This window comes from Podarcis tiliguerta (assembly GCF_965153285.1).
Source record: "Podarcis tiliguerta genome assembly, chromosome: 2".
Classification (NCBI taxonomy): Eukaryota; Metazoa; Chordata; class Lepidosauria; order Squamata; family Lacertidae; genus Podarcis; species Podarcis tiliguerta.
In genome coordinates this window covers 108904290-108930960 of record NC_139535.1, presented here as the reverse complement: position 1 = coordinate 108930960, position 26671 = coordinate 108904290, and the positions used below count along the sequence as shown (strand labels likewise).

Genomic DNA, 26671 nt, shown 5'->3' with positions numbered 1-26671 from the left:
AAATATCATACATACTTAAAAAGATAGAAACAGGGACAAACAGTTAAAAGTGACTATAAGGGAGGGAGAGTAAAGGGGCACAGGTCTTGCATTTGGGGCCTAGTTTGTGGCACAAACCATCCTTCGACGAATATCCATCATGGCAGCGCAGAATCTAGCAACTGAGTATGTAACATCTGGGTTTTTATCTTGAAGTAGCAGGGAGGTATAAAGTTGTTCTGTGCAACCTGGGAATTTATGTATAGGCAAGATGAACCTAGCTCGTATACAGTGGTACCTCTGGTTGCGAACGGGATCCGTTCCAGAGGCCCATTCGCAACATGAAAAGAACGCAACCCGCAGAGGCACGTCTGCGCACACGTGGGTTTTGATTTGCCGCTTTTGCACATGCGTGAGCGGCGAAACCCAGTACTTCCGGGTTGCCACGGGACATAACCTGAAAGAACGTAACATGAAGCGGATGTAACATGAGGTATGACTGTATTTGTATAGTATTGGCAGTGGAAAAAAACATGTTCTGTTGTTTCCAGTTGCCCAGAGCCACATGGGCATTAGGTGTCTTCCTAAAGCAGCCTTCCTGGATGGCTAAAGGGCGCGCCTGGCAGCAGTGAAAGCCCTTCACTGTTTTGGAATTTCAAGGTTGGTTATATATGGCATCTGGGAGATGAGGTGTCTTCTGGTTTCACTGATTAAAATTTTCAGGGACCTAGCTAAATCTGCTTGGCATTTGGTATCTTCCACATACTGTTTGATGGTGTGTGTTTTTGCTTGTTCATACCCCATGTTACGTAGGATCTGTGGGGTGAAGCCTAGAGTTGTTGTTATGTTTATCATTGCACGTTTCCAGTCGTTTGGAAACTGTCCTTAATAGGTAAGGAAGCAAGGCCATGCAGGAGGAGGGATAGTCTCAGCCAGTAATTAATATAATTTCTGTCTAGATGCAACTTAGATAAATACCATGTGCTAATTATAAGGATTGCAATCAGGATGGCATGATACTTCACTATGATACGTATATTAATGCTAAAGACCAAAAGGCATATGGATTTTCCCAGCACACAATTATGACAACGTCACTAAGCCATGACTAATGCAGCTTTCCCAAACAGGCACCTACTATGACTGCATGGGATTTAATTGTCCCCTTTCATTGTAGCATCCACAATTCATTTCCCTTTTGATGACTAAATAAATATGTATTTGACATAGCAATCCTGCAAAAATTATCAGCTAGTCAGGAAACAAATATTTTACTCATTGGAAAGGCCTGGTTCTTTTGGTCCTTAATTGGAATCCTTTTTTCTTTTTCTTTTTAAAAACCATACATTGTCAAGTTATACACTGGAATCAACATTACGCATTTCACGGGAACATAGGAAACTGTTTTATACTGACTCAGATCAATGGTCCATCTAGCTCAATATGTGTGCACAGACAAGTCCCCTTTGCTTTGTTTCTGGGCCTGATTTATAGCATTGGTTTTGACCCTTAAAACTCTACATGGTTAGGGACCATGTTATCTGAAGGACCACCTGAATGAGCCTGCTCATGCCTTAGAATCAGCTACCGAAGCCCTGCTTATATATATTAGGTTTATAGGTAACAGAAACAGGGTTCTTCGGATGGTGGCTCCACACTCCAAGACATACATGTTGCCCATCCCTGGCAATTTTTAAGAAAAATACTTTTAAAATGTGTCTTGCTTTGGTCCGCTTTTTATTAATTGCTGTGACTCATTAAGGCCTGGCCTTTCTCTTTTACACCTCATCAAAAAGGCATTAAGAAAGGAGTCTATCAGGCCTTCCAGGGGAGGAAGTGACACAATATGGACTCCACAATTTAAAATGTCTGTCCCACATTCCCATCAGATGAGCCTCAGAAGTCAACGAGAAATGAAACAAGGTCCCCGATGGCACGCACAACACAGGCAGGTTCAAGTGGGAGAGGATATTCCTTCCAATTTTTCCTGTACTGTGAAGTTTATTAACCTTTTAAACACAGCTGTCGTGTGAAAGGCTTATTAAACAGCTTTCAGTGTGACAACTGGGCTGCAATGAAATAGCAAACTAGTGCAGTAAATGTGAACAATTACTAGTTCAGAAAAAAATTACTACTACAGTAAGTGTGAGGTGCCATTCCCATTGTTAGGTTATAATGAAAAGAGACTGACAAGAGGTAAGACTGATGACTGGTTATGGTGAATTTCACACCTCTTTTGCAATTCGAAGTCACTTATGTTTCTAAGTGTGAATTAATCTGGAGCGGCTCCTGAAATACCATGAGAGTTTGTTATTACTGTGAATAACTTGATATTAAACAACTGCAACAGGTGGACAGTCTCTTCTACAAAACGTGATTTCCTTTAGGGGGCTTTTGGCAAGCTCAGTAATCAGCCGTATTTTTCACTCAGACCCAGTTTTTCAAAGACATTTTCCAGACACAGCTGTTTTATAGCAACACCACTTATGAACTATTTGTAAATTGCTTTCTGGACTCTGGACTCTCCATTAATACGTTCCGTCACCCATTCTTCCTTTCTTCCCTCCACTGAAAATAAACAGGTAAATTTGCCTATGCAGCTTGAGATGTTCCCCACACAATTACCAATACTAATTTGTTGTGCTGCATTTTTTGTAGAAGTATTGAGCACCCACTGTTAATAATGTCACACTGAAGTATTTTTGGCAGTATTTAGGAACACCAGAAACTGTCTTATACTGAGGCAGGCAATTGGTCCATCTACATTAGCAAAGGTAAAGGGACCCCTGACCATTAGGTCCAGTTGCGGACGACTCTGGGGTTGCGGCGCTCATCTTGCTTTACTGGCCGAGGGAGCTGGTGTTTGTCCACAGATAGCTTCCGGGTCAAATGGCCAGCATGACTAAGCCGCTTCTGGCGAACCAGAGCAGCGCACGGAAACGCTGTTTACCTTCCTGATGGAGCAGTACCTATTTATCTACTTGCACTTGACGTGCTTTTGAACTGCTAAGTGGGCAGGAGCAGGGACTGAGCAACGGGAGCTCACCCCGTCGCGGGGATTCGAACCGCTGACCTTCTGATTGGCAAGTCCTAGGCTCTGTGGTTTAATCCACAGCGCCACCCGCGTCCCATCTAGCTTAGTGGTTGTTGTTTCTACAGACAGACAGACAGCGGCTCTAGGTTTTCATGCAGGGGACAATTCCTATCCCCTTGCTTGAGATGCTGAGGAAGGATTGAACCTGTGATCCTTTGCATGCAAGGCACATGGTGTGCCAATGAGCTATGGCCCTTCTTCTACTTCCATCTGTCCGCCATGGCTTGATAACAAGCTTCCACATTATGGAGTAAGGCAGCAGCCTTGTTGAAGAGGGGCAACTGTCCTGCGGCCTCTCCTAACATATTATGAAGCTGCCTTCTCCTTCAGCAGAGAGGGAGAGGGAAGACAGCACTGTAGGAAGCTGTGGGGAAAGCTGCGAAGCATAGCAGCTCTAAACACAGCCATGAAGAGCATTTCCTCAATGGCACTTTTAAAATTTGGAAACACAAAGATCTAAAAATATATTAAAAGTGGGTGGTGCTGGTGGTGGCAGTCAATGGGAGGAAGAAGGGAGTACTGATCCTCAGCTCATGTGCTCATGAGTCTCATGTAACCACATGCGGTTTACAAAAGCAATCACAGATTTTTCCACAAGAAATAACACATTTTCTCCAACATTAATATATGCAGTCTGGGCTCTGGGATAAGTGAGTTATGCCTAGCTGCCCCTCCAGAAGTCGCTTTTCATGCTTTAAAAAGGAACAATGGGATAATGCACCAGCATTTAATGTCTACTTCCAGTATTTTGTTTGCACATGAGTGTCTAGAGCAGGTTCAACAAAACAAACAATAACCAATTGGACATAACAATTCAGAGATAGACAACGTTCTGTGTTGGAAATTGCCCTGAGAGGAGGAAATCCTTCTTTCCATTTTTCCTTTGTGCACCCCTCTCTGTGGTCAATTTGAAGGTATGTTTCATAATTCTAGTCAATAACTAAAAAGTAGAATACCTAAAATTGCTGTTCCTTTTGCACACAAATTAATTAACTTTACTACAGAAGTGCAACAGACCACTGCAGTGCTTTATAATTAATTTATTTTTGTACACAGGAATGTACCTTTTCTTTTAAAAAAAATGAAGAGAGAAATCTATTCCAGTTCTCTTTAAGTGGTATAAACAAACAAAAATATAATTTATGATACATTTAAAATGCTATGTTATTTTCTTTATTTTATTTTGAGAAGTGGCTTAGGATAGAATTGACCTCAGTTAGCTTAGGCATTTGGTCATTTCAGTTTCTCATTCACTTTAACAGGGGTAAATGAGATTAAACACTATGACTACTGACGCCATAATTGTTCCAGATTACATGGAATATGAAATGGTTCAGGTTTGCTAAAAATGTTTTACACCTATTTCAAAAAACTGTTGAGGACCACAGCGGCACTACTTGTTTGGGAGAGTTAAAGAAATCAACAGAAGCAGTGTCACTATAAGTAGTTCTTTTACAGCCCTAATTTGAGAGCAAACTGTTTCAAACTGTCCATTGCAGTCAAATTATAGGTTTATGAGAATCCCAAGAGTCAGTTTGTGTGGCATTCAATTTAACATTACGAAAAAGTGGAACTGTTTATTCAGTCTTAACTGTGTCTTGCTGAGCAGGTTCTAGCTACAAGATCCTGAATATTACTTTTATACTAGCACCAGGGTTGACACTGGCTCCTATTATGCTGTAGTGCTTGGGATTACAGAAATTTTAGGGTGGAATGTGCATGTGCAGAGGCAAGGCAGGGCAATTTTTTGTTTGACTTGTAAGACTGAAATGTTTGAAATACACACTGTATAATAATTTTGTTACATTGGGGATCTTTATTCCAGTTGGCTTTCTCTTTGCTTAATATCACACTGTTTTCATGTTGCAGCTATTACACTAGGGACATCTAAAGCAATTCCAACTAATACTAACTTCTCCAAGCTATCTAAGCTAATGCCATCCTGCCTTGTGGCACTGAATCCCTGGTACTAAAATATAAAATATCCTAAAACTGGAGCATTTCCCCTTCTACAGAGAAGGGGTTTGTATTCAAAGTGCTTTTAATTTAATCTGCTTCCAAGATTGTCTCTCACTCCCCGCCAAATGCCTGTTTCCAGAGGAAGCTTGCAAAGATCCTTGGGCAGTGGCTTTGAAAGCTCTGGGCTTGGCACTTGGAAAGCACCAAGCTCAACAACAAAAAATCAAATGAAAATTTAAATAAATAAATAAAGGAAAGCACCAAGCACAGGGTTTCGCAAGCAGCAAGAATCAGCTGTGACTGCTGGGCATTTGAAAAGTGCTGTGCAAGGTGCTTTGCAGGCACTGCTTACCTGCAGAGACCCATTGAACCAAGCCCCACCTTTCCATGCCCCGCACAGGAAGAATGCATGAGGTTTAGATTTGTGCTCTTGCCGTTTCACTCAGTAGCATGAATGGGATAATTACAATATACAGTGGTACCTCTGGATGCAAATGGGATCCGTTCCGGAGCCCCATTCGCATTCTGAAGCGAATGTAACCTGCGTCCGCACGGGTGCGGGTTGCGATTCACCGCTTCCGCACATGCGTGTGATGTCATTTTGAGCATCTGCGCATGCGCAAGCAGTGAAACCCGGAAGTAAAGCGCTCCATTACTTCCGGGTCACCGTGGAGCACAACCCAAAAATGCTTAACCTGAAGCTACTTCAACCCGAGGTATGACTGTAACTTCAAAACTATACTGCACTTTTAAGTGTTCCCATCACCTCACATTAATATCTCAGTATGTCTTACATCAGCTCTGCACGATAGGCCAGAGTTATTCAGCCAAGGTTACAAGTGGACGGCTTGTTCGTGGCTCTTTCAGAACCGCAGCATGCATATTCCTTCGTTTAAGGGACGTTGCATCATTCACTGGATTCTTCCATCATTGCCATCAACCAACCCCAGCTGCAGTCGTAACCTCTTGCTTACTAGCTAGCTAAAGCTGCAAATCATTGTGGAATGCTGAGTTTCAACTGCACAACCAATAAATCCAAAACTTACATTACAGGGTGCTATTTAACAGGGACTCTGCCAGGATCATGCAACTCAATCCTCTTAAAGGGACTGGTGGACTCTGCCACCGTGGTGTTTACTTCAGCACTCTTGAAAGCCTTTGATGCTGGAATGATTATAGAAGATATGACCTGCATCGTGCCAAAGGTCAAGCAGATAACTAGTGCCTTCTGGTAAACTCTGAGTAATTATCTATCTGCCCAAAGCAAAAATCCCAGAAGTCATGTTCACTATATACCTGTATTAGGTATGCTTGAGGATTCTGATGTACCAAAATTCTGAAGAGCGCACACCTGATCCACCACTCCCAAAATCAGTATGCAACACCCCATGTGTTAGGGTGGTTTCTGGTTGAGATGGTTATGTCTGTCTACTTTGTCTGTGTTCTATCACTGTGATCAGAGGTGGTTTAAGGGAATTATGTGCCTGGGTCAAGGACAGGGGGATGAGGGGAATCAGGCTATAATCCCTTTGATAGCAGGCTGGGGGGGGTACGGAGGTGGGTAAAGGTATGGTGGGGCTTGTAATATCAGTCCTTGCTTCTTTTGTTTCAGCCACTTAATCTCAGAATCTGGGGGTGTTGGTTTGACGACTCTCTAGTTTGGTGCTGCTGCTGAATGCCAGGTTTAACCAGAATAGAACATCTATTATCCACAAACTGATAACAGATGAGGGGGCCGATGGGCTAGGTGGCCCTGTGCTAACCAAGGTTAGCATAAGGCCACCTGTGTAGCGCCAGTCCAGGTAAGAAGGGCCAGGGCAGGGAAGGTATCTATCATCCATTAAAAAAAATTAATCTCCCTCACCAGAAGATCAATCCACACTCTTTCTGGGTTTATTTGTCGTGTTGGGACAGAGAGGCAGAACGGGGATGTTTAAAGTGTACATTTCACCCATCTGAATTACAACTTCCTTAACTGTGCTGGTGGATGTAGCCTCAGATGTAGTGCTAGAGAAGTATTGGGGGACTTCAACATTTATGCTGTGGCTGCCTCAAATGGGCCACCTCAGGACTTCAGGGCCTCTATGAATATCTCAGTACATCACTAGATCCAACATGTATTGCTGGACATACCTTTGACCTGGCATTTGCCAATGCTCATCATAAGTCTGTTGTCATGACATTAATTCACCTTTTTTTTAGAAGATGCAGAGTGCCAACACACACCTTCCTTTTCTGATCACTGGTTTTTTATTTATTGTGGGGGGAAACCCAACATTTAAATGTATGCATCATTCCACTGCATGTTTTTATACCAAACAGTGATGTGTGAATCAGCTCAAAGGAAGTCAGAATCTGTATTTCTGTTTCTTAACTGAAAACAGCTGTATTGCACAAGGGAAAACAACACTATCCAAAGATTACTGGCCACAGCTTCCACTTTTCATCATCATCATCTCAGGTGAAAAATGTGCATTCTCCTGGATTTTGTCTTGTAGTTATGGTTTTGTACACACTTTCAAGAAAAGAGAGCACAAAAGCCTTGCTTATGCAGAGGGGAGGGAAGGCTTCCACGTAAGCATCTTTGTGCAGGGTAGTAAACAAGAGTAGAAGACTTTGATATACAATATCTACATAGGATGTTTCCAGATGGCAGCTTAATATTGTTAATGGAATAATTCCTGAAATTTCTGCTAACATCCGTTGGGGGGGGGGAATCAACTCTACATTTTACTTTGTTGGTCTGTAATATCACTAAAGAGTTTCTACTTACAGAAGGTAGTGAAGCTCGCCTAGAGACACTGCATAGTAGTAACTATATATTAAATGAAGAATTTAGCAAAGCTGCTAAGTACAGTAGCATAGCTACTGGGAATACTATGTCCTGCTAAAAACACAGACATGTAGTACTGCCTTCCATTCTGTCTTCAGTTCCAAGGTATACATGGTGCAAAGTAACAGTCTATTTTTAGTTTGTGAGCCTAGATAATGATACAGATACGTACACACTGATAGGCATGTGTTACTAATTCAAGAAATGTGATTAGGAAGTTTGCTGGTTGTTACATTTCTGATTCAGTTAGTAGTTTAGTAGTAGGTGATCACAGTGCACATATAAAGCAGAAAAAATAAAATGTTCATAAACAAACATCTCCTTCCACTGAGAAAGGCTACCAAGATTGCATCAGTTCACACAATGAGAAAGGAAGGAGGATGGCTGAGACCACAGGTACCCACACAAACTTGCTGTAATCATCACTTGCCTAGTCAACTGGCACCCTGGGAAGCATCTTGGGAGTTAACGCTTCACCTGTGATTTACCATGCAAGTTTGAGATTTGGCAACAGATAGCCAGCTTTCAATTTATCAAAGAGGGAAAGGGGACCGTTTGCAGGCCCTGTGGCTGCAAAGAAAAGTATGAAAGCACACACAAAAATGGTGAAACTCAGAAACCAGGCACACAAGTTCCTCATTCAGGTCATCTGCTCCTAATCTCTATGTCATCCCCCTCCCCTCAGTACCATGCTTCACCTCAGACCTCCTGCACGCTCTGTGCTGGTGTCTTTCCTTACCAGTGATGTGTCTGCTCTGGGCCTGTGCTATGTACATTCAAGATTGCATCCATTTATTTAAAAATAAAACAGGCCTGACGACATTGCACCCGTGGAGGCTGCTTTATCTAAGTATTTTATTTCTAATGGTTTTTATCCAATAAGTCAGCTAACACAAGCACTTAACCCAGTACGCAGCTACGCAGAAGTTGTGATAGAATACCCTGAGTTAGGCACTGAAAGGATGCATGTTCCAAGAAAGCCACCAGCACACGTCAGGAACTGGGCAAGTTCTGTCATACTGTAAAGTACATAGTTCTTTACACTGAGGTCCATCCCTCCACACACTCTTAATGCATTGGAAGTGGTGGGTGGGTGGGAGAGAGAGAGGGAGGGAGGGAGAGAGAGAGAGAGGGAGGGAGGGAGACTGGTTTCCTTTAGGCTAAGCAGATTTGTGCTACTGCTCCTTCTCCCTCAAAATCTAATGGCAAATATATTTTCTTCCAAAGAGCTGAGGTTCTTTTGTTTGTTTTTAAGGAGGAAGATATTTAAATTTGCACATCTATTTTCAGAATAAAACCTGTTTATCACTAATGTGTGTTTTCCATGCCATTATGTTGACATTAAACAAGACCGGCTCCAGCCATTAAAGTAAGTCACCCATGTAAATGTTTTAGAAGCCCAATACAAATGCGGTAATAAGGAGTTCCAATTACTGTTGCACAGAAATAGCAAGAAATAGATTTGGTTTCCACTTCTTATCTGGAACCATTATTTCTAGAAACTGCTTCCTGCCTCTGCCCACAAAAGCACAGCTTTTCGCTTAGTCAACATGATTTCCATATTGATACCATGATACTGTTAACTATACCACCATGGCACTGCACCATGGCAAGTAGCACCACCGTATTGGATTCCAGCTTAATACAGCAAACAGAGGACACAATTAAAGCCGGCACTTACAATCACATCTTCTCTACTCCTTAACAAATCCAAGATGGGCAGAGACCCACAAATACCAGCTACAGCTGGGATTACCATTCAGCTATATATAGTAGAAAGCATAGTCCACATCGTCAACCTCTCACCCCATTCAGCATGACTGTAGCATGGCTAGAAGTAGTACCTATACTTAATTCAGCTCTAAGGCTTCCTTTAGAATTTCATGGAAGCTTAGACTAAGATGAAGGGCTGTAGCTCATTGGCAGAGCATATGCTCAAGTCCCAGCATCTCCAGGTAAGGATGGGATGAAATCTTGGATAACCACTGCCATTCAGTATAGACAACATCAAACCAGATGCTAGGGCTGGGCGATATCTGGTTTTCATCATGATATATCACCAGCTAAATATCGTGATATACTGATATATCACAAGGCGTGAAATAAGGTGAAAGGAGGAAATAAGGTGGAGAGGAAGAAGCAGTTGAGATACATCACCCAGCCCTAGTTGTAATCTGCCCCCTCTGTTGGCCCTGCAATAGCCCTGCAGGGTTCTCAGCTCCTGTTGTGCACACACAGTATGTGGGCAAGCATCGTGTGGCCTTGCAGGGCGCAAACTGAGGCAACACTCAGGAATGAAATGCATGGTGCTGGCAGCTGCCAGTGGAGCGTGCCGTGATTCGAGATACATTTCCAGATCAAAAATTGTGAAATCGTTATCGTGATCTGGCCTACAAACAGGTTTTGGACAATGTATCGATAGATCACCCAGGTCTAAGATGGACCAACGGTCAGGCTCGGTATATGGCAAATTCACATGTTCCTATGAAAACTAGTATCCACTATTCCAGGCATGTTAACTTATACAGTATAAGAAACAAACAAAAACCCATACACACAATTCAGAACGCTTGCCTCTGTATGAACACAGAAAAATAGGTGTGGCAATTTATCCAATACCAATGCTATTTTGATCCATCCTATTAAACCAAATAATTAAACAATTGTGACATAATTGACAAAGGAAGTAAGGGATAAGGAGGGAGGAGCGACCCAATTCACACTTAAAAGCTAAAATCAAGAAGGTCATAAGCACTTTTGAATAACTAAATTCTCTTAGGAAAATTCTCTTAGGCCTTCTCTTAGGAGAGTTTCTTCAGCTTGGCTATATAGTATATTATTGCCCACAAAGCTGTAGCCTAAGAGAGTTATGCTTAGCCTCAATGACAGCTATAATTCTTGTGAAATAACATTTTGCAATCACAGAACAGACTCTTGAAGCAATCTGTGAGGCTGTATTCATGTGAAAATATTTTCTCTGAACTAGTCATCTATGCAATCTATTCAGACAATAATATAAGTAGAGGCTCAACCAATTCCTAGATATTTTGTAAGCTGCCAACTAGCATATAAGAGATTTGCATTAAATAATTTGTTTGCACCCACTACTTTGCATCCTGGAACTACCCCGTGCACACAAACTTTTAACATACTTTGTAAGAAATATATTTTCTAATTAATATAGAGCATGTTAATCACACCTCTGGCGACCCCAGTGGTCAAGTTTTCTCAATTTTCCTGAACCTTTTCAGCTGCCTCTAACTACATGTGCACAGATGCTCCACTCACAACACCCTTCACAATTCTACCCCACCATACACATTTCGATTGTTCTGAAAATGGTGGCAACCATCTCCAATTGCTACTCAAAACCATTATAGTGTGCACAACCGTGGACCTCCTTCTTCAACCTAAAGCTTTCTACAGGGACAAGATGCTGCTTCTACTGAGTCAGACCATTTCCCCATCTACTCTGGCATTTTTTCTTTTGATGAAAAGCACTTATTCAAAGTCTCTGGTTTAGATCCTTCCCAGAGTTCTTTGTAACAAGGAATGCCAGTAGCGGTGAAACTGAACAAGTTCAGAGGTCTGTACAACATTTAGCTACAGAATGACAACACCCTTAAGTACTACCTTTAAAATTAAAATATTTAAAAAACACACTCTCAGAACACTGTGAAAGAGTTTACTTTCTAAATAGAGATGTGACAGGGCTGAGGCCTATATATGAACCCTGGAGTAAAGCTCTCCTCTTTAGTTCTAAGTACATGGGACAGACTCAAGATGCATAGAGGCATTCTATATGATTCTCTGAAGATGATGCATAGCCAAAGATGGGAGAAGATCGGTGCTAAATAGGTACAGCTGAAAGGAAGAGGGTGGACCTACAAAACTAAGACTATTTGTATCTGCAGGAGATTTTATTTATACTACAGAGCTAGGTACTGAACCTTGAATCTTGTACTTTTCCACTCTTAGAGTCTATTATTGCTTATATAAGATGTTATTATTTCAGAAAACATTTCCCAATAGCCTTCATGCAACAAGAGAAACAGGCATGCTAATTCTCTGGAAGATAACTCCATCTGAAGAAAAATAGTTCTAGTTCTCTTTGAAATATACTTCCTTTTCTCAGCAAAAACTGTGGTGGTTCTCAATGGATTCCTTATTTCAGAGACTTTGGTTCCCAGTTACCCCTCATATTTAAAGAGTTTCCATCTTCTTTGACATCCAGGGTTCAGGAGTTTATTATGTTTATTATGTTCATGTTGTTCCTATAGCTCCCCTGGGCTGCAGAGATGCTATGGTGTAGAGCTAACAAGGTTGGTTAAATCTTAATACATTTTTTACCTTTTAGCACACAATACAAAAATAGTTGAAAAGCAAGTCATTCCCACTGGTCTCAATTCATGTCTAGTGAAACCAAGAAGTTGTAAGTTGTTGGTAAATCAATCCAGATGAAGAATGTGGTCTTGTTACACAAACACAATTGGGAGGGAAAAGAACAGCTGTGTCACAGAAGGCATACACAAAACCTTTGGGGAGCAAAACGTCACAGGCAATTGGGACAGAAAAGCAGCAGAATATTTAAGTTTGATTGGTTTCAAATGGCTGCATCAAACATTATAGCTTATCTCTAGGCAAACAAGTTAGAAGGGAAAGGAAGCACTCACAGTAAAACCAACAGGTACAGATAGAACCAAGTCATTAAAAACATATTTAAAAGCCATTTCCAAAGTAGGTAATGATGCAATGCTTTTATTCCCCCTCCTGCTCAAGGCACAACCTGAAAGATCTTCTGTTATAAATAAAAGTAACAAGAAAGTGGATGCCAAGGCCTGTAAAACGAGGAAAAGGCTCCATAAATTGACAGCAAGAGCATGCAGCATGGCAGTGCCAAGACCGTCAATTCATTCCAACAGTTCTAAATACAGATTCACAGTTTATGAGGGCTGTTATATTTACTGCATGCACATTGCCTCTCAGTTAATAGTATGAAGGTGAGATGAGTCTCTAAACGTGCTGGTTCATGCAGTGGACCTGCAGACAGACAGTGCATTGAGGGTTTCCCCCACTCCTCTTCACTCAACACACAAGCTGTGATTATTTGAATTCCTAAATGAAATAGTCAAATAGTTTATTGCTACGCTGGAATGGAAGATCAAGGCTGAAAAGGGTATTTGGGGAAATCAACAAACTGCTGGATGTTGGTGATTAATTTTAGTCAAGTTTACTGCTAGTCTCTTATATATTATAGTGAACAAAGCAGCAGTTTCTGGGAGAGTACAGCACCAATATAATTCCTCACAGGTTGAATATTGACACTACTGTTGAAATCTTTTATTGTTCATTTTGCTATGTCCATATTTTGAGACAAACCTTGAAGCTGAATGCATAAGTGAAATTCACCTGTCTCACTTATAGAGCACCGTATCTGCAGGAATTCTTGGGAAAAGGGTTTCTAACAGAATTGATTGTAAATCTGCTAGGGAAATTTGATAACTGGTCCTTCCAGACAGAGGCATATTGCTCATGCACACAAGCTTTCTGCACCTCCCATAGGCCACTGCCGCCATCAGAATGTCAGCCCATACTTCTTTTGCTACATTTAATCTGGATTTCCTCTTATCAAGGAAAATGCATTAAGGAAAAACAACTTGTTATACTCCAACAATCACCACTGGTGTGAAAGCTTGTTAGCACATTTTTGGGGTGAGCAGTTTGTCATGTGCACAGTAAATGTTTTGGTGGGTGGTGTCAATCATCATACCCTTACTGTTTTTTGCTTCTCATCAGACCACAACCTAGTCATTTCGTTTCTGTCAGTCTAAACGATATGAGCATGACCATTTCCACCTATTGCTGCATGCTGAAGGAATGCTGGAATTTCAGGAGCTCATCTTGCATGATCTTTCAACATATGTGGTGAAACTACCTTGGAAACTAACTCAGGACTGTGTGCGTTAATAAATAAATACAGAGCTTTTACATAAGACCTCTAAGAGAATTTTGGAATAGCTGAATATTAGTCTTGAATAAGACCTCTATTGTTAAAAAGGCTCCCAATGGAAACTGCTCCTCCCACCCTCAAAAGCACAAGCCTGCATATTGCCCATTGTGAAACATGATTATTAGAGGCTTGTGATATCTAATCTTGTTCATCTCCTGTGATTTTTTTTTGAACAAATGCATGGGAAAAGGCAGTGAAGGACGGGAAATGGTTGAGGGGGAGGGGCCAGAAAACAGCACAGAACCACTGACTAAACAGTGGAAATCAGGGACCACTGACTAAACAGTGGAAAATGTAAGACTAGAGAGTTTTTCAGAGAGCACTCAACCATTTGAAAGAGAGATCAATGCTCACTGTGGAACCCGTATCCTGTGTTTGCCGCCAAGGCTCAAATGGACAGTGGCAGACCCATTTGTTAAATTCAGGACTTCACACACACACACACACACACACACCTATTTAATAAAACTGCAAGACTGTAGTCATGCTGCAGTTCACAAGACCACCAACAGGCCAAATCACTCTCTGAAGTGTCTCCAAGAAAAGCTGTGAAGGGAGCGGGATTGGGTGAGCTATGAGGGGATAACTGAGGGGGTGGATGAGGTGTAAAGGGAGGGGGATTTGGTCAGGTGTGGGGAAAGAGTGGTTGGTTCATTGGTGGGCTTGGTGAGCAGAGGCAGTAGCCCTGTGTGTGTGTGTGTGTGTGTGTGCGCGCGCGCGTGCGCGCGTGCATGCACATACACACACAAACACACACTCCACTCTATTGTAGTGAAGGTCCAACTTTAAGAGGAAAATGAATTTTCAGCTAAGAGAAGCTGAACTGTTCTATGGTCCCATAACTTAGCTTACCCAGCTCATCCCTTCAAGGAACTTTTCTCCCAGCAAGGCTCCATTCCAGTATCACAGCGCAGCTGGGAGGGAAAATGACTTTGAGAGATGATGGGCTAAGGGAGGCACACCATGGGAGGTGGAATGTTTCAGCTAACTCATGGCATCCCTTTTCATCTTAAAAAGAGTCCAAACTCTTCTGATAGGATTTAAATGCAGGCTGCTCCAATCAACTCTACCCTGATAGTCAGGGTTTTGCATAATTTCAAAGCATATACTGTAAACCCTGTCTAACTAAGCCATGGCAGTGTGACAAAAAAGTAGTGTACTGTACATTATGGAAAACAAAGCCATCATCAAATGATTTTCAACTCTTGTCTGTCTCCAGATAAGCGCTTAAAAGTGTATGACTTAGGCAAGTCAGCTACACATGTAAATCTTGGCTGGGTAAGCACAGTGTCCTGCAGGGCATGGAGATAGGGTTCCTTTCCCTGAGTAGTGGGATCTCCCAGAGGATTTGAGCCACTAGAAAGGATTTGTTTACAACCTGTGCTTACTATCCAAGGGAGGGGAGGGTAATTCTATTTTTGACTCTTACTGCTTTCATGGTATCCCTTATTTGTTGAATGACACCCTTTACTTTCTGCATCTGCTTCAAGTTGAAAGGTTGTTGTGTGTTGTATCTAACATTCAAGGCTCTCAGCCCCTTACCCAATAGTCACCTGAGTTACCTACTCTAATTTTCACCTTTGTATCTTCTGTTGTTATTCTTGCTACTCCTGGAACAGTCTCTTCTGTTCTATCCAAGCCACCAGTGCAATCACATCATTCATACCACTCCACGCGCACACACACATATCACTTCTGCAATTTTTTCCTGAATCATGACAGCACCTCACCCTCTAAGCTGTCTGCTGCTGATTAACTTTCTCAGCAATCCTTGGAAAATTCAATCAAAAACTGTTCCCCCCCCCCTTTTAGAGCAAAACAGGTATACATGTATTTATCACACATACATGTTCCCATCCCACAATGCTAACATGATAGATGCATAGAAAAGTCATCATGTGTGAAAAGGCCTTTAGATTGCTAGTCCTCTAGGAAAGGGATTAGTCCTATACAAAGCCGGATTTGTGGCTGGCATTGTGTACAGCAGCATTAATAAAAAAATATTACTATTTATAAAGTGCACTGGAAATCTGGGAACTGTATAACAAATCCAACTGGTGCCCATCTAAACCAAATCTCCAGCTCTCCTCTTGTCCAGCAGCACACTTTACCGTAATTATGCCTATGAACATATAGCTTTGATAGTTGTGCTCAATACTATTTCAGACTTAAAGTCAACCTCTAAAGTGCAATATAGAATACTACAGGGACAGTCACGGATGTATGTTGTCATTGAGTTGGAAGGGACCAGGAGGGCCATCTAGTCCAACCCCCTGAAATGCAGGAATATTTTGCCCAATGTGGGGCTTAAACCTACAACCCTAAGATTAAGAGTCTTAATCTCAACCAACTGAGTTATCCCAGCATTGCGGTGGAATTATTTTCTTTATTCAAAACATTTTATCATTCACATGTATCATCTACAGCTTTATGTTTAGACTATGCACATCGCTCCAAACTTCCTGAAAAAAAGCCATCATTACAAGTTTTAAATTAAATTATTGGGCACAGATCAGTTTTAACAATGCATAAATACTGGAATTGTCATAATAAAATCTGATTTGCCTATTCTAATATACAAGATTCCCATTAGTAAGTTCTATTGAATTATGTGTGTGAGAAACACTCTTTTAGAAGCGTTAAAACAGTGCTTTTATCTACATCCCAAAGCCTTGCCCTCTAATGGACAATATTTGGGGAAAGGGGGGGAAATCCTCACTGAAGCCAGCAGAACACTCACAGCTGAAGACACGTGTAATTCTGTATACTGTTGGCTCAGAATCTGCAAAATTCAGCCACTCTCCCAAAACACATGCATAGGATTTCTGACCTACTTATAAAGGCAAGTGCTTCACATCTGTTGGGAATTTCTTAGAAGAGCGTCAGCTCACTTTCAGCATTCCCCCTCATACTGGGCTCACATCAGCTGGATCTGGCATGACATGCAAGTAACATTTTCTTGCTTCGAAAAGCCTTAAAAATTACTTCAAATTGGTAGTAAAGAGCTGACTTCTTAATTTAACTACACAAAAGGTATACTTTCCCTAGAAAATCAACTCAGAAAAGACCATAACAAGCTAACTAAAGTGCTAAAAACTTTGTGCTATATCACAGCTCTCAGGATACTGCACATCTTTGCTGACAAGAGATTTATCATCCTACAGTTCATTTTACTGAAACAAGCTGTCCTGCCTGATCAAAAGAAGCAGAGGTTTTTTTCCTTTTTTTAAAAAAGAGAAGAGTTTATACCTAATTATTATATCAAAGATTTTCAAATAGACAAGTTAATTAACATCTATACGGAGAGAAAGGGTAAAATTAATTGCTAAAGCTATTAAATTACAAATGATTAGTGATGCTTTACTTTTAAAAATGTCTTATAAGGATTACTGCTTTTTGCCAGACCAAAAACCTGAGCACACTAACAATAAAAGTCAGCCGAGTTTTTGCTAAACTTTAAAGCATTTAGAAAGGCAGGAAACTAATCTAAATATTAAATCAGCAAGGCAAAAATGATACAGAATATTTACCTGTAGTACTTGTTTGCTCACAGCACCTAGGCTAGAGGAGATCCTAGCTCCCAGGGTCTGTGCCTTCAGCGAGTGACTGGTTGATCCAACTAGTGAACTGACAATTTAGACCCTGCAGTCACATGACTCACAGGCACAGCCAGAATGCACCAGCTTCCAATTGCAAGCTCCTTTTCTAGCAGTACCGATAACTCTGAGGAAGTTAAACTGATTATATTATACTCAATGCCTTCCAAGGAGAAAAGAATCCCAGGAGTTTTATTCCTCCACTCAGTAAGAAGAGGGCTGCCACTCTTCATGAATAAATGCACCCATAGCACCTGCATATTTTGCAGTTTATCAGCGGTAAGTTGACCAGAATTCTGAAAAAGTTCTGAAAAAGTATATTATACACACATACATAACTTCCAAACACAGTAAGGAAGTCCTTTCAGCCCTAATGCATGAAAAGCATGTGACTTCATTCACCATAATGAGTTTCTATATGCTTTTGCCAACCCACTCTTCAAAAAGTGTGCAGATTCCAACTGCGTTTACTCAGAATTAAATTCCACAGAGTTCAGTGGGGTTTACTTTCATGTAAGTGCGCACTGGATTGCAGCTCTCACAATACAATGGCTAGAACCCACCAACCCTCCTGTGTGCCTGATCCAGTATAGATGTACTACAAACACCTATTTAACTTCATATCAGCTGTCAACATTTTGCAAAAGAAAGCCTTTAACAAATCCTTACAAAATGCATTAGTCACTCACTGAAAATTGCACGCCATGCTAAAACCAGCTTGAACAAGTTCATTTTGCAATATAATTTGTTTTCCTTTTTATGCTTAATCACTTGCCAACATGAGAAGTTAGTTTACTTATTCATCTCCTCATCCTTAGCTTCAGTAATGCAAATAGTATCAAGCTAAGAGACTCAATGGGCTACATCTTCACTACTAAAACTGTTACTAATCATCTCCAAAGTTCCCAAGCTGTGAACAGGCATTGCAGTACTAGAGATTCCTGTTCAAATCCTGAGAAACTCAAAAACATAAAAAGTAACAACCACCACCACCAGGCTCCAACAGATTGTCAAGTGTATATCTGCATATTCTTTCGGCTCATCTGGCCATGATCATACACGGCTGATTACTTCTGATCAATAGCCTTACAGCAGGGGTGTCAAACTCAAATTCATCGGGGGCCGCATCAGCAGTTTGGTCACCCTCAAAGGGCCGGTTGTATCTATAGGACTATGTGTCCACTCTTTATTATCATAAATTATTGTCACTGCATTCAATTATTACTGTTTTTTGTAATAATGTAAGGAGGATAAAAAGAGGGAGGATAAAAAGAAGGAAATAAACAACTCAATCAACCAAGATCGCATTTCTTCTTTTTTAATTTTTTTTCATTCAAGGGGAGGGAGAACAAGAGCCATTTAAAGGGGAAGAAGAAAAACAAAACCACAACAAAAGGGTTATTGCACTTAGACCTTTGAAGACGCGTGCAATTTACTCGGTGGGGAGAAAAGAGACGGGAGTGAAAACAACACATTCTTTTCATCTCGGGAGTTCCTGGTGGCTTTCAACAAAAAAGGATTCCTTCTCTTCCTCCCCCCGCCCCCCGCCTCCTCTCTCTCTCACCTGCCTCATCGCGAAGGGCCAACAACTAAGATCAATAAAAGTTTTCAAACGGAAGAGGCGGCTGTGAGAGGCATCTGCTGCAGGGAGGATCATGCTTGGTATGAGCGGAGTTTTCCTCTCCTTCTGCTTCGCTTGCCACCGAGGGGGACAGGCGGAGGCGGGTCAGCCGCGGTGAAGGCAGAGCAGCGTCGACCCTTGGACCGCCAGAGAGCGAGCGAGAGCGACGAGGAGGGAGCAGCCGAGCCAGCGCTGCTGGCGGGCCGCGAATAAGCAGCCTCCCGCCCACCGCCGGGACATCGCAAGTGGGACTTGCTGGGAGCGCCGAGGCACCTGGACCTTCGGACTGCACGTAGGGCCCTGGGTGTGGGAGCGGTGGGCAGTGGCTGCAGCCTCGCCGGCGCCGCTAGAGGGCAGACGTTCTCTGGCTTGTAGGCTGCCGCGCATGCGCTGAAGAGGCGGCTTTCTTGTGTCCAAAAAAAAAAAGCAAGAAAAAAAGGTGAAGGCTGGCGGCCGGCAGCGGCTACACGGGCCACATGACGAGGTCTGGCGGGCCGGATTCGGCCCGCGGGCCTTGTGTTTGACACCCGTGCCTTACAGGATATGGCCTTAGTTGTGGAACACTGGAGTTTCCCCTTTACGTGAGTTTTAAATGTTTTTTCCTCCCTTCCTCTGGGGTCTGAATGACTGCCATATCCAATCAAGAAAGACTTACTTTCCCCAAGGTCAGATAGGTTAGGGACCTTGAAGGGATTTTGCTTTTCTTTTTGCTTTCCCCTGTAGCATGTGGTTTGGCTCATTGCACAAGTCAGCTTAAGCTATTTGGCTTTGCATGTATTTTCTTGGCGCTATGCTTGTTCGGTATATGCAACACACTGGGGTCTAAACTGCTCAATTATCCTATCTGCTACTGCAAAGGTTTATTGGAAAGTGTGGTGGTGGAGTTTAAAATGAACACAGTTCCTCCCATCCTTGTTACTTGTTTTTTTAACCAAAAGTGGCTGCTGGAGGCTGCAATCTTGAACAGAGTACCAGCAAGTATGAGGGTGTACTTAACTCAGTTAACTCTTTCTGCTTCGGCTGCATTCTCCACCCTTTCCCCTTCAGCTGTTTTCCATTACTGCTATTAGTTATTATTTTTAACTTACACGCAACTATATGTAACATGTAGTTTGCGCCTTAGCCTCATATTTCTTCAAACATATTTTCATCTCAAGGTAGACTGCACATAAGATTTGATAGTGGTGCACAGAAATCTGAAAGAATGCCCAGAAAATCTTAAGGGGCCATATAGTTGGCTTTTCATGCAAACAGACTATTGATAATCATTCAAGGAACAACACAATGCACAGAGTGAAAGCCACTAATGTAGATATCTTTAAAAGAGCAAAATTCATGGAAGAGGGCTACTAATGATGCCTGATGCCTGCATGGACTTGCAGGCAGCATGCTACTGGATACCAGCAGCTAAGGGGCAACCATGCAAGTCCAGGAGGACTCTTACATGCCCTGAACCATGGCCTCAACCCTAAGGCTGCCAAATGCTTATTGGTTTAAGCAAGTAAAAACAAAGACACACCACCTGCTGGCCATCTCATCTCATAGCAAGGATCCCCCGCCCTCTCCCCACCTGAAGGGTACTGTGATGTGAACCCTGTTCATTTTTAATTCAGTGGGGGGGGGGAGCAGAGGATGATGAACAGGATATTTGAAGAGAAATTGATTTTGCAGCAGAATTTGGGTGGGAATTTGACAAACTTGCCTTGCGTGAAACGTAAATTCTAGTATAGTATTCACACACACATCCCCCCAAAAATTACACATGCAAGTTTATGCCTTTTGTGCACTGTGTCTTTTGTAAAGCAGCTTGCAATGCCAGCACAATTTTTTTATTCAGGTTTGTATGGGATTGCTCTGACAACTTCTATTAGCATGCTTTTTCACTTTCCTCTTTGAAAAGTAATGTTAAAGTTTGTTTACATAATAATATTTTTTTCTGTATTATCAGCTATAAAACCTGTACCTAAAAGGGGTGGGTGACACTCAAACCCAAAAGCCATTATTTGCAACCTGTGTGCCCCTTCATTGCCTCTTCTGATAACACAATCTGGAGAAAATTTGCCTGCCCCTTTAAAAGCAAATGAAATCCATTACAGTGGTACCTCGGGTTGCATACACTTCAGGTTACATACGCTTCAGGTTAGACTCGGCTAACCCAGAAATATTACCTCGGGTTAAGAACTTTGCTTCAGGATAAGAACTGAAATCGTGCAGCGGTGGCGCAGCGGCAGCAGGAGGCCCCATTAGCTAAAGTGGTGCTTCAGGTTAAGAACAGTTTTAGGTCAAGAACGGACCTCTGGAATGAATAGCAACCAAAAGGTAAACTAAGCCCTATTAAGTTCATACACACACTTTCCACACACCCATGACCCATGACTCATAATATTTCACTGTTTCACTGCTCATTAAAATACAGCGGTACCTCGGGTTACATACACTTCAGGTTACAAACACTTCAGGTTACAGACTCCGCTAACCCAGAAATAGTACCTCGGGTTAAGAACTTTGCTTCAGGATGAGAACAGAAATCGCATGTTGGCGGCGCGGTAGCAGCAGGAGGCCCCATTAGCTAAGTGGTGCTTCAGGTTAAGAACAGTTTTAGGTCAAGAACGGACCTCTGGAATGAATTAAGTTCTTAACCCGAGGTACCACTGTACCCATGTGTAACTTTGGGGAAGGAAAGATTGCAGGTACTAAAATAAGCTTTTGCAGTTGTGGGAAAGACAAGTGAAAAGTTTGCTAGTATTTGTTAGCATCCAAGGACTCACTGACAAACAATCCAAACACTGAGAATTACTGTTATATAACTAGAAACTCCCAAGACTGACACATAAGCATGGGGCAGGGGAGGGGGGGTCCCAAAGAGACACATGAAGTCCTTTGTCCAAGGCTATGTTACACACAGCAAAAAAATGATTTGGGTTCAAGGCCTATTCAGTGATTGTATTCTACTACCAACAGTGAAATGAGTGCAACATTGTGAACTTTTTTTAAAATAAAAGGAAGACAGATTATATACTATAAAAATAAATCTTATCCCATGTGAGCAATTGAAAAAAGAATAATTACAGTCCAAACTACAAGTATGCTATTTTTAGTTCTTAACAGATAAAAATGGTTTGTGCATTTATAGTCCCAGGATGAATGAGTGCCAGGAAAGGAGCAATACTAGCCAGTATGCAGATAGATAAGGTGCAGAAACATACCAATAAAATGTTTAGAATGTGAAGATTCTGCACATGGAATAACTTGAGGGTGCTGCTGTTTTTGTGACAGCCAACAGACCTACACAATTATTAATAGGACAACTAAGACAGTCGTGCAAACTGCCCAGTGAAATTTGTAATTATGAGTTCTATAAGGAAGATGGTGTCCAAACTGTTCTGAATGGAACTGTAACCCCCAAACCAAAAGCATCAGCTCCCCAGTTTGAAGTTACTCCTTAATCTAGATTTGCTGCCAGAAACACAAATGGCATCAATGGCGCAAAGCACCTTTTCACCAGTTCAGCCTGATATGCCAGCTGTCATCCCTCCTCCACAGAGATGGCTGGACACAGGTGTTCATATCCTGAAGGAGCGTCTCCACCCCCATTGTTCAGCCCGGACACTGAGATCCAGCGCCGAGGGCCTTCTGGCGGTTCCCTCATTGCGAGAAGCGAGGCTACAGGGAACCAGACAGACGGCCTTCTCGGTAGTGGCGCCCGCCCTGTGGAACGCTCTCCCATCAGATGTCAAAGAGATAAACAATTACCTGACATTCAGAAGACATCTTAAGGCAGCCCTGTTCAGGGAAGTTTTTAATATGTAACGCTGTACTGTTTTTAACACTTGATTTGGAGCTGCCCAGAGTGGCTGGGGAAACTCAGCCAGATGGGCGGGGTATAAATAATAAATTATTATTATTATTATTATTATTATTATTATTATTATTATTATTATTATTATTATTCACCAATAATTAACAGAACAGATGGCTGCAATGCATTGTATGTATGCCTACCCTTGAAGGCTGCTCAAAAGCTTAAGTTACCATATTTTTCCGTCTATGAGATGCCCCCATGTATAAGACATCCCCTAATTTTTGACATTATTTTTTAGGAGGGAAACCTAGTCTTATACACGGAAAAATATGGTAGTTCAGAATGCATCCAATAGACTTTAATCATTGGGAAGTTATATAACCAAAATAAAGCTTCACTGGCATCCAACCCATTTCTGAGCACCCTTCAAAGTGTTTGTGCCAGCCTTTGCCCTACAGTTTGGGATCCAAATACTGTCAAGGGACTGTTTTCACCCACATCAACCTATCTGAGGCCCTCTCCCAGAAACCCCTATCAGATGAGATGAGGCAGGAACTGAGCCAAGAGAGGGCTTTTGGGGGGCTGTGGTGTCACAGTTGTGGATTTTCCCTCCAGGGAGGCTTGCCTGGTTTCTAGGCACAAGAGACTTGTATGTCACAGCCTCAACTGATGTCACATTGATAAAAGCAATGGGTTTGAAAATAGGAATCCCAAATTCAATTCTCACTCAGTAATGAATCCTATATGTCTCCACTTAACCTGAAAACAACCAAATAATCCCATATCCTTGAAAGTTCCTTGAAAGAAGGATGGAATAAAATTGTGACAGAAAACTTATAAATCCTTGGGCCTTACAGCTGACTGCTAAGGGGCAATGGGAAGTGCTTTATTTTAATTCCCAGATCTATGAGTTGCTTATGTAAAATTGAAAAATAAATACTGAACACAAACCATGAGAGCTAACTAGTAAACCGTCTCAAAGGGATATGAGACAGAGAGCATTTGATGCTTATGAATTGTCCTTATGTGAGCTGCCTCAGAGACAATCAGTGGAAAGGCACATAGACGAATAAAACACAAACATGTTATAAACAGATAGGTTGTATTTTTTTTAATAAGACATTCATTTTCTTATACCAGTTTGAAGCCAAAGAACACATGCCCTAAATATCACTTTGATCCATCAATACTAAAAAGGCTACAGCCAAATCACACAAGCATTCCTTCGTATTCCTCTGCCTAGATTAAGGAACATTACATGGATTACACAATTTTACACAATTCTTTTACAGAGTTGTATGAAAAAGCCCAAAGCAGAACAAAAAATTGAGGCTGCCATGTTAAAGAAAGAAGACCTTTGGTAGGGAAACCTAGAAGTGTTTTAGAAACAACAACAATACTGTATAAGTCTACTGGAATAATAAAAAAGAACATAACCAACAAGCTTCTTACCTATGTCCATTTGAAATTTTTTGGAGAAGAGATGCAGTGAGCCTCTTGGCAGCTTCCAATCTGAGCTAGTGTTGTTATTCAAGGCGGGAAAGCTCTAGAACAAAGAAATAAAGATTAGGCATTTATTTCATTAGGGTTTCTGTATTACGCTTACCATTAGAGGCTTATGAAGGGTACTATGTATTCGTTCATCTAAATAGTGCATTCTCTCATTTCTGTGGGATATCACTGGAACACAAAAACCCTGATCAAAAGATCCTCATGTGCAGCAACAGATTAAGGTGTGCATGCACCAGAACAATGGTAGCATCTGACAACATTGACAGTGTTGGTTGGGGAAGAAGGGCACTGGCACCAGTCACACTTACCCTAGGGATGGAGACAGGGGAGACAAAGGGAGCCAGCTGCTCTAAACCTCACAAGGCCGAGGGCTTCCAACATATTAGCTCAAATTTGCGGAAGGTTAGTGGGCTGCACCCATCAGCCCTTTTACCTTCAGGGCACTCGCTTAAAAGCAAGGTATCCATCCATGCTTTCATCTTAAGTGCAATGGCTTACATAGTCACAAAGGAATCCTGATAGCCACTGCATACAGAGTCGCAACCCAACAACGGGCACTGAGCACCCAGCCTCAGGTGATGGATAGCAATCTGGCAAAGAGAAGGAAGCCAAGGATAAAAACTGCACTCCTGGATGTTCATCACCCTCACTGGATTAGAGCAATGGTCCCCATATCTTCTATCTTATGGGACTTCTAAGCCGGGTTTGGGGAACCTGTGGCGCTCCAGATGTTGCTGGAATGCAACTCCCAACATCCCGGACCATAGGCTATGCTGGTTGGAGCCAATGCTGGCTGGGGCTGATATTACTGTTAGTGTCCAACAACAACATTTGGAAGGCCACAGGTTTCCCACCCCTCTCCTAAGCTAATAAGGAGCTTGAGAATTCCCTACGACAGCTTGACAACTGATATCAAGCAGGCAACACCAAAGCTGCACTAAAATTCAAAGAAAAGCAGAGTGCAAACTGGCTTTAAAAACAGCAGCAACATCACAGTAAATTCAGACAAATACTAATGAAAGCCTATCTAAGAGCAGAGAATGACAGCAGTGGTTTCTTTTGCTGTTGTTTTAGTTCTAGATTCAGAACTTGTTCAAAGAAGGTCAAGGAATGTACACTGCATGATGAGTTTAAGCACTGGTTAAATTTGAATGTTTTGTAGATAGGAACCTAAGAAACTGCTTATACCAGGTCAGAGGGGTTTTCGACTATTCTGATGGACACCAGGCTCTCCGGACTCAGGCATAGAGTCTTTCCCAGCACCTGCTACCTGATGTATTTTAAACTGGAATTTATGGGACCATCTGCATGCAAAGCATTTGCATCTAGCCCCTCTCCTACCTGCCTGTGCTCATTTATGATATCAACAAGTTTCAGTGTTTGCTGAAACAGGCAGTATGCTACTGGTTTGAACAACACTGCAAATAAACAACTGAAGTCATGAACTCTTATAATCATGTATTAAGTCAATGGGTTTACAGTCGCTCAAAAAGTGTTAAATTTGAGTTCATATGCAAGTCAAAGAAAACAAGTATGGAAAGCTCAAAAACACGAGCTCTTCCTTGTGTGAACCCCTCCAATTTCTTTGGATACTTCCCTCCTTTGATCTTATCCCCGAGAGACAGCCACTTTAGTCAAACATCACACATCTAAAAACTCAGCCAACACAGCACCTATGGTATTAATCATTTCAGCTACTTTTTCTATCACTTACTATCCTATGTGGTTATAAAACCAGGACCCCAAAAACCACAATCAGAGAAAGTGGAACTTCTCAAAACACATTACTTGATGGATTAAATCTTAAATTATCTTTATGAGACAAGACCATAAGTTCAGAACCAAGGATGAGCAGCTTTTGTATTATCAGGGACCACTGTATTCTCCAGACAGCAATCCAGGCAAACAGATCACCTCCCCCAGTTGACAGATGCCATAAAAACAATGCTGCCTTCTTACAACAGGGCAAGAGTGGGGCATATTTTTGGCCCAGCATGCCAGATTTTCTCTTCCCTTACCCTACAGGTCAACTTAGACAGATGGGCACAGTCATCCACCTGCTAAGCACTGGTGTTATCATGACATTTAATGCACATTTAATGCGGCTGGCAAAGAAACACCAGGCAACATGAAATCTCCCTTCCCCACCCATCAGATAACACCAGCCAGTTGAAGTTTGGGGAAATGGCCTCACAGGCCAAATCGAACCACCTGGTAAACTAACACTGGCCCATGGGCTGGAGGTTCCCCACCCCTGCAATTGGT

General features: G+C 41.9%; 1 protein-coding gene across 3 annotated transcripts in view; it reads right to left on the bottom strand.

The window, feature by feature from the left end:
* VDR (vitamin D receptor) overlaps positions 1-26671 on the bottom strand; it is a 79284-nt gene that overhangs the window by 42895 nt on the left and 9718 nt on the right. For 2 of the 3 annotated variants that reach the window (XM_083427718.1, XM_083427719.1), the window contains exon 2: positions 24347-24440. In XM_083427718.1, coding sequence (XP_083283844.1) covers positions 24347-24356 — 10 coding nt within the window. In that variant the 5' untranslated portion in view covers positions 24357-24440. Of the gene's footprint in view, positions 1-17405; positions 17549-24346; positions 24441-26671 lie in introns of those variants that run through there. The other variant, XM_083427720.1, reaches the window with a different exon arrangement.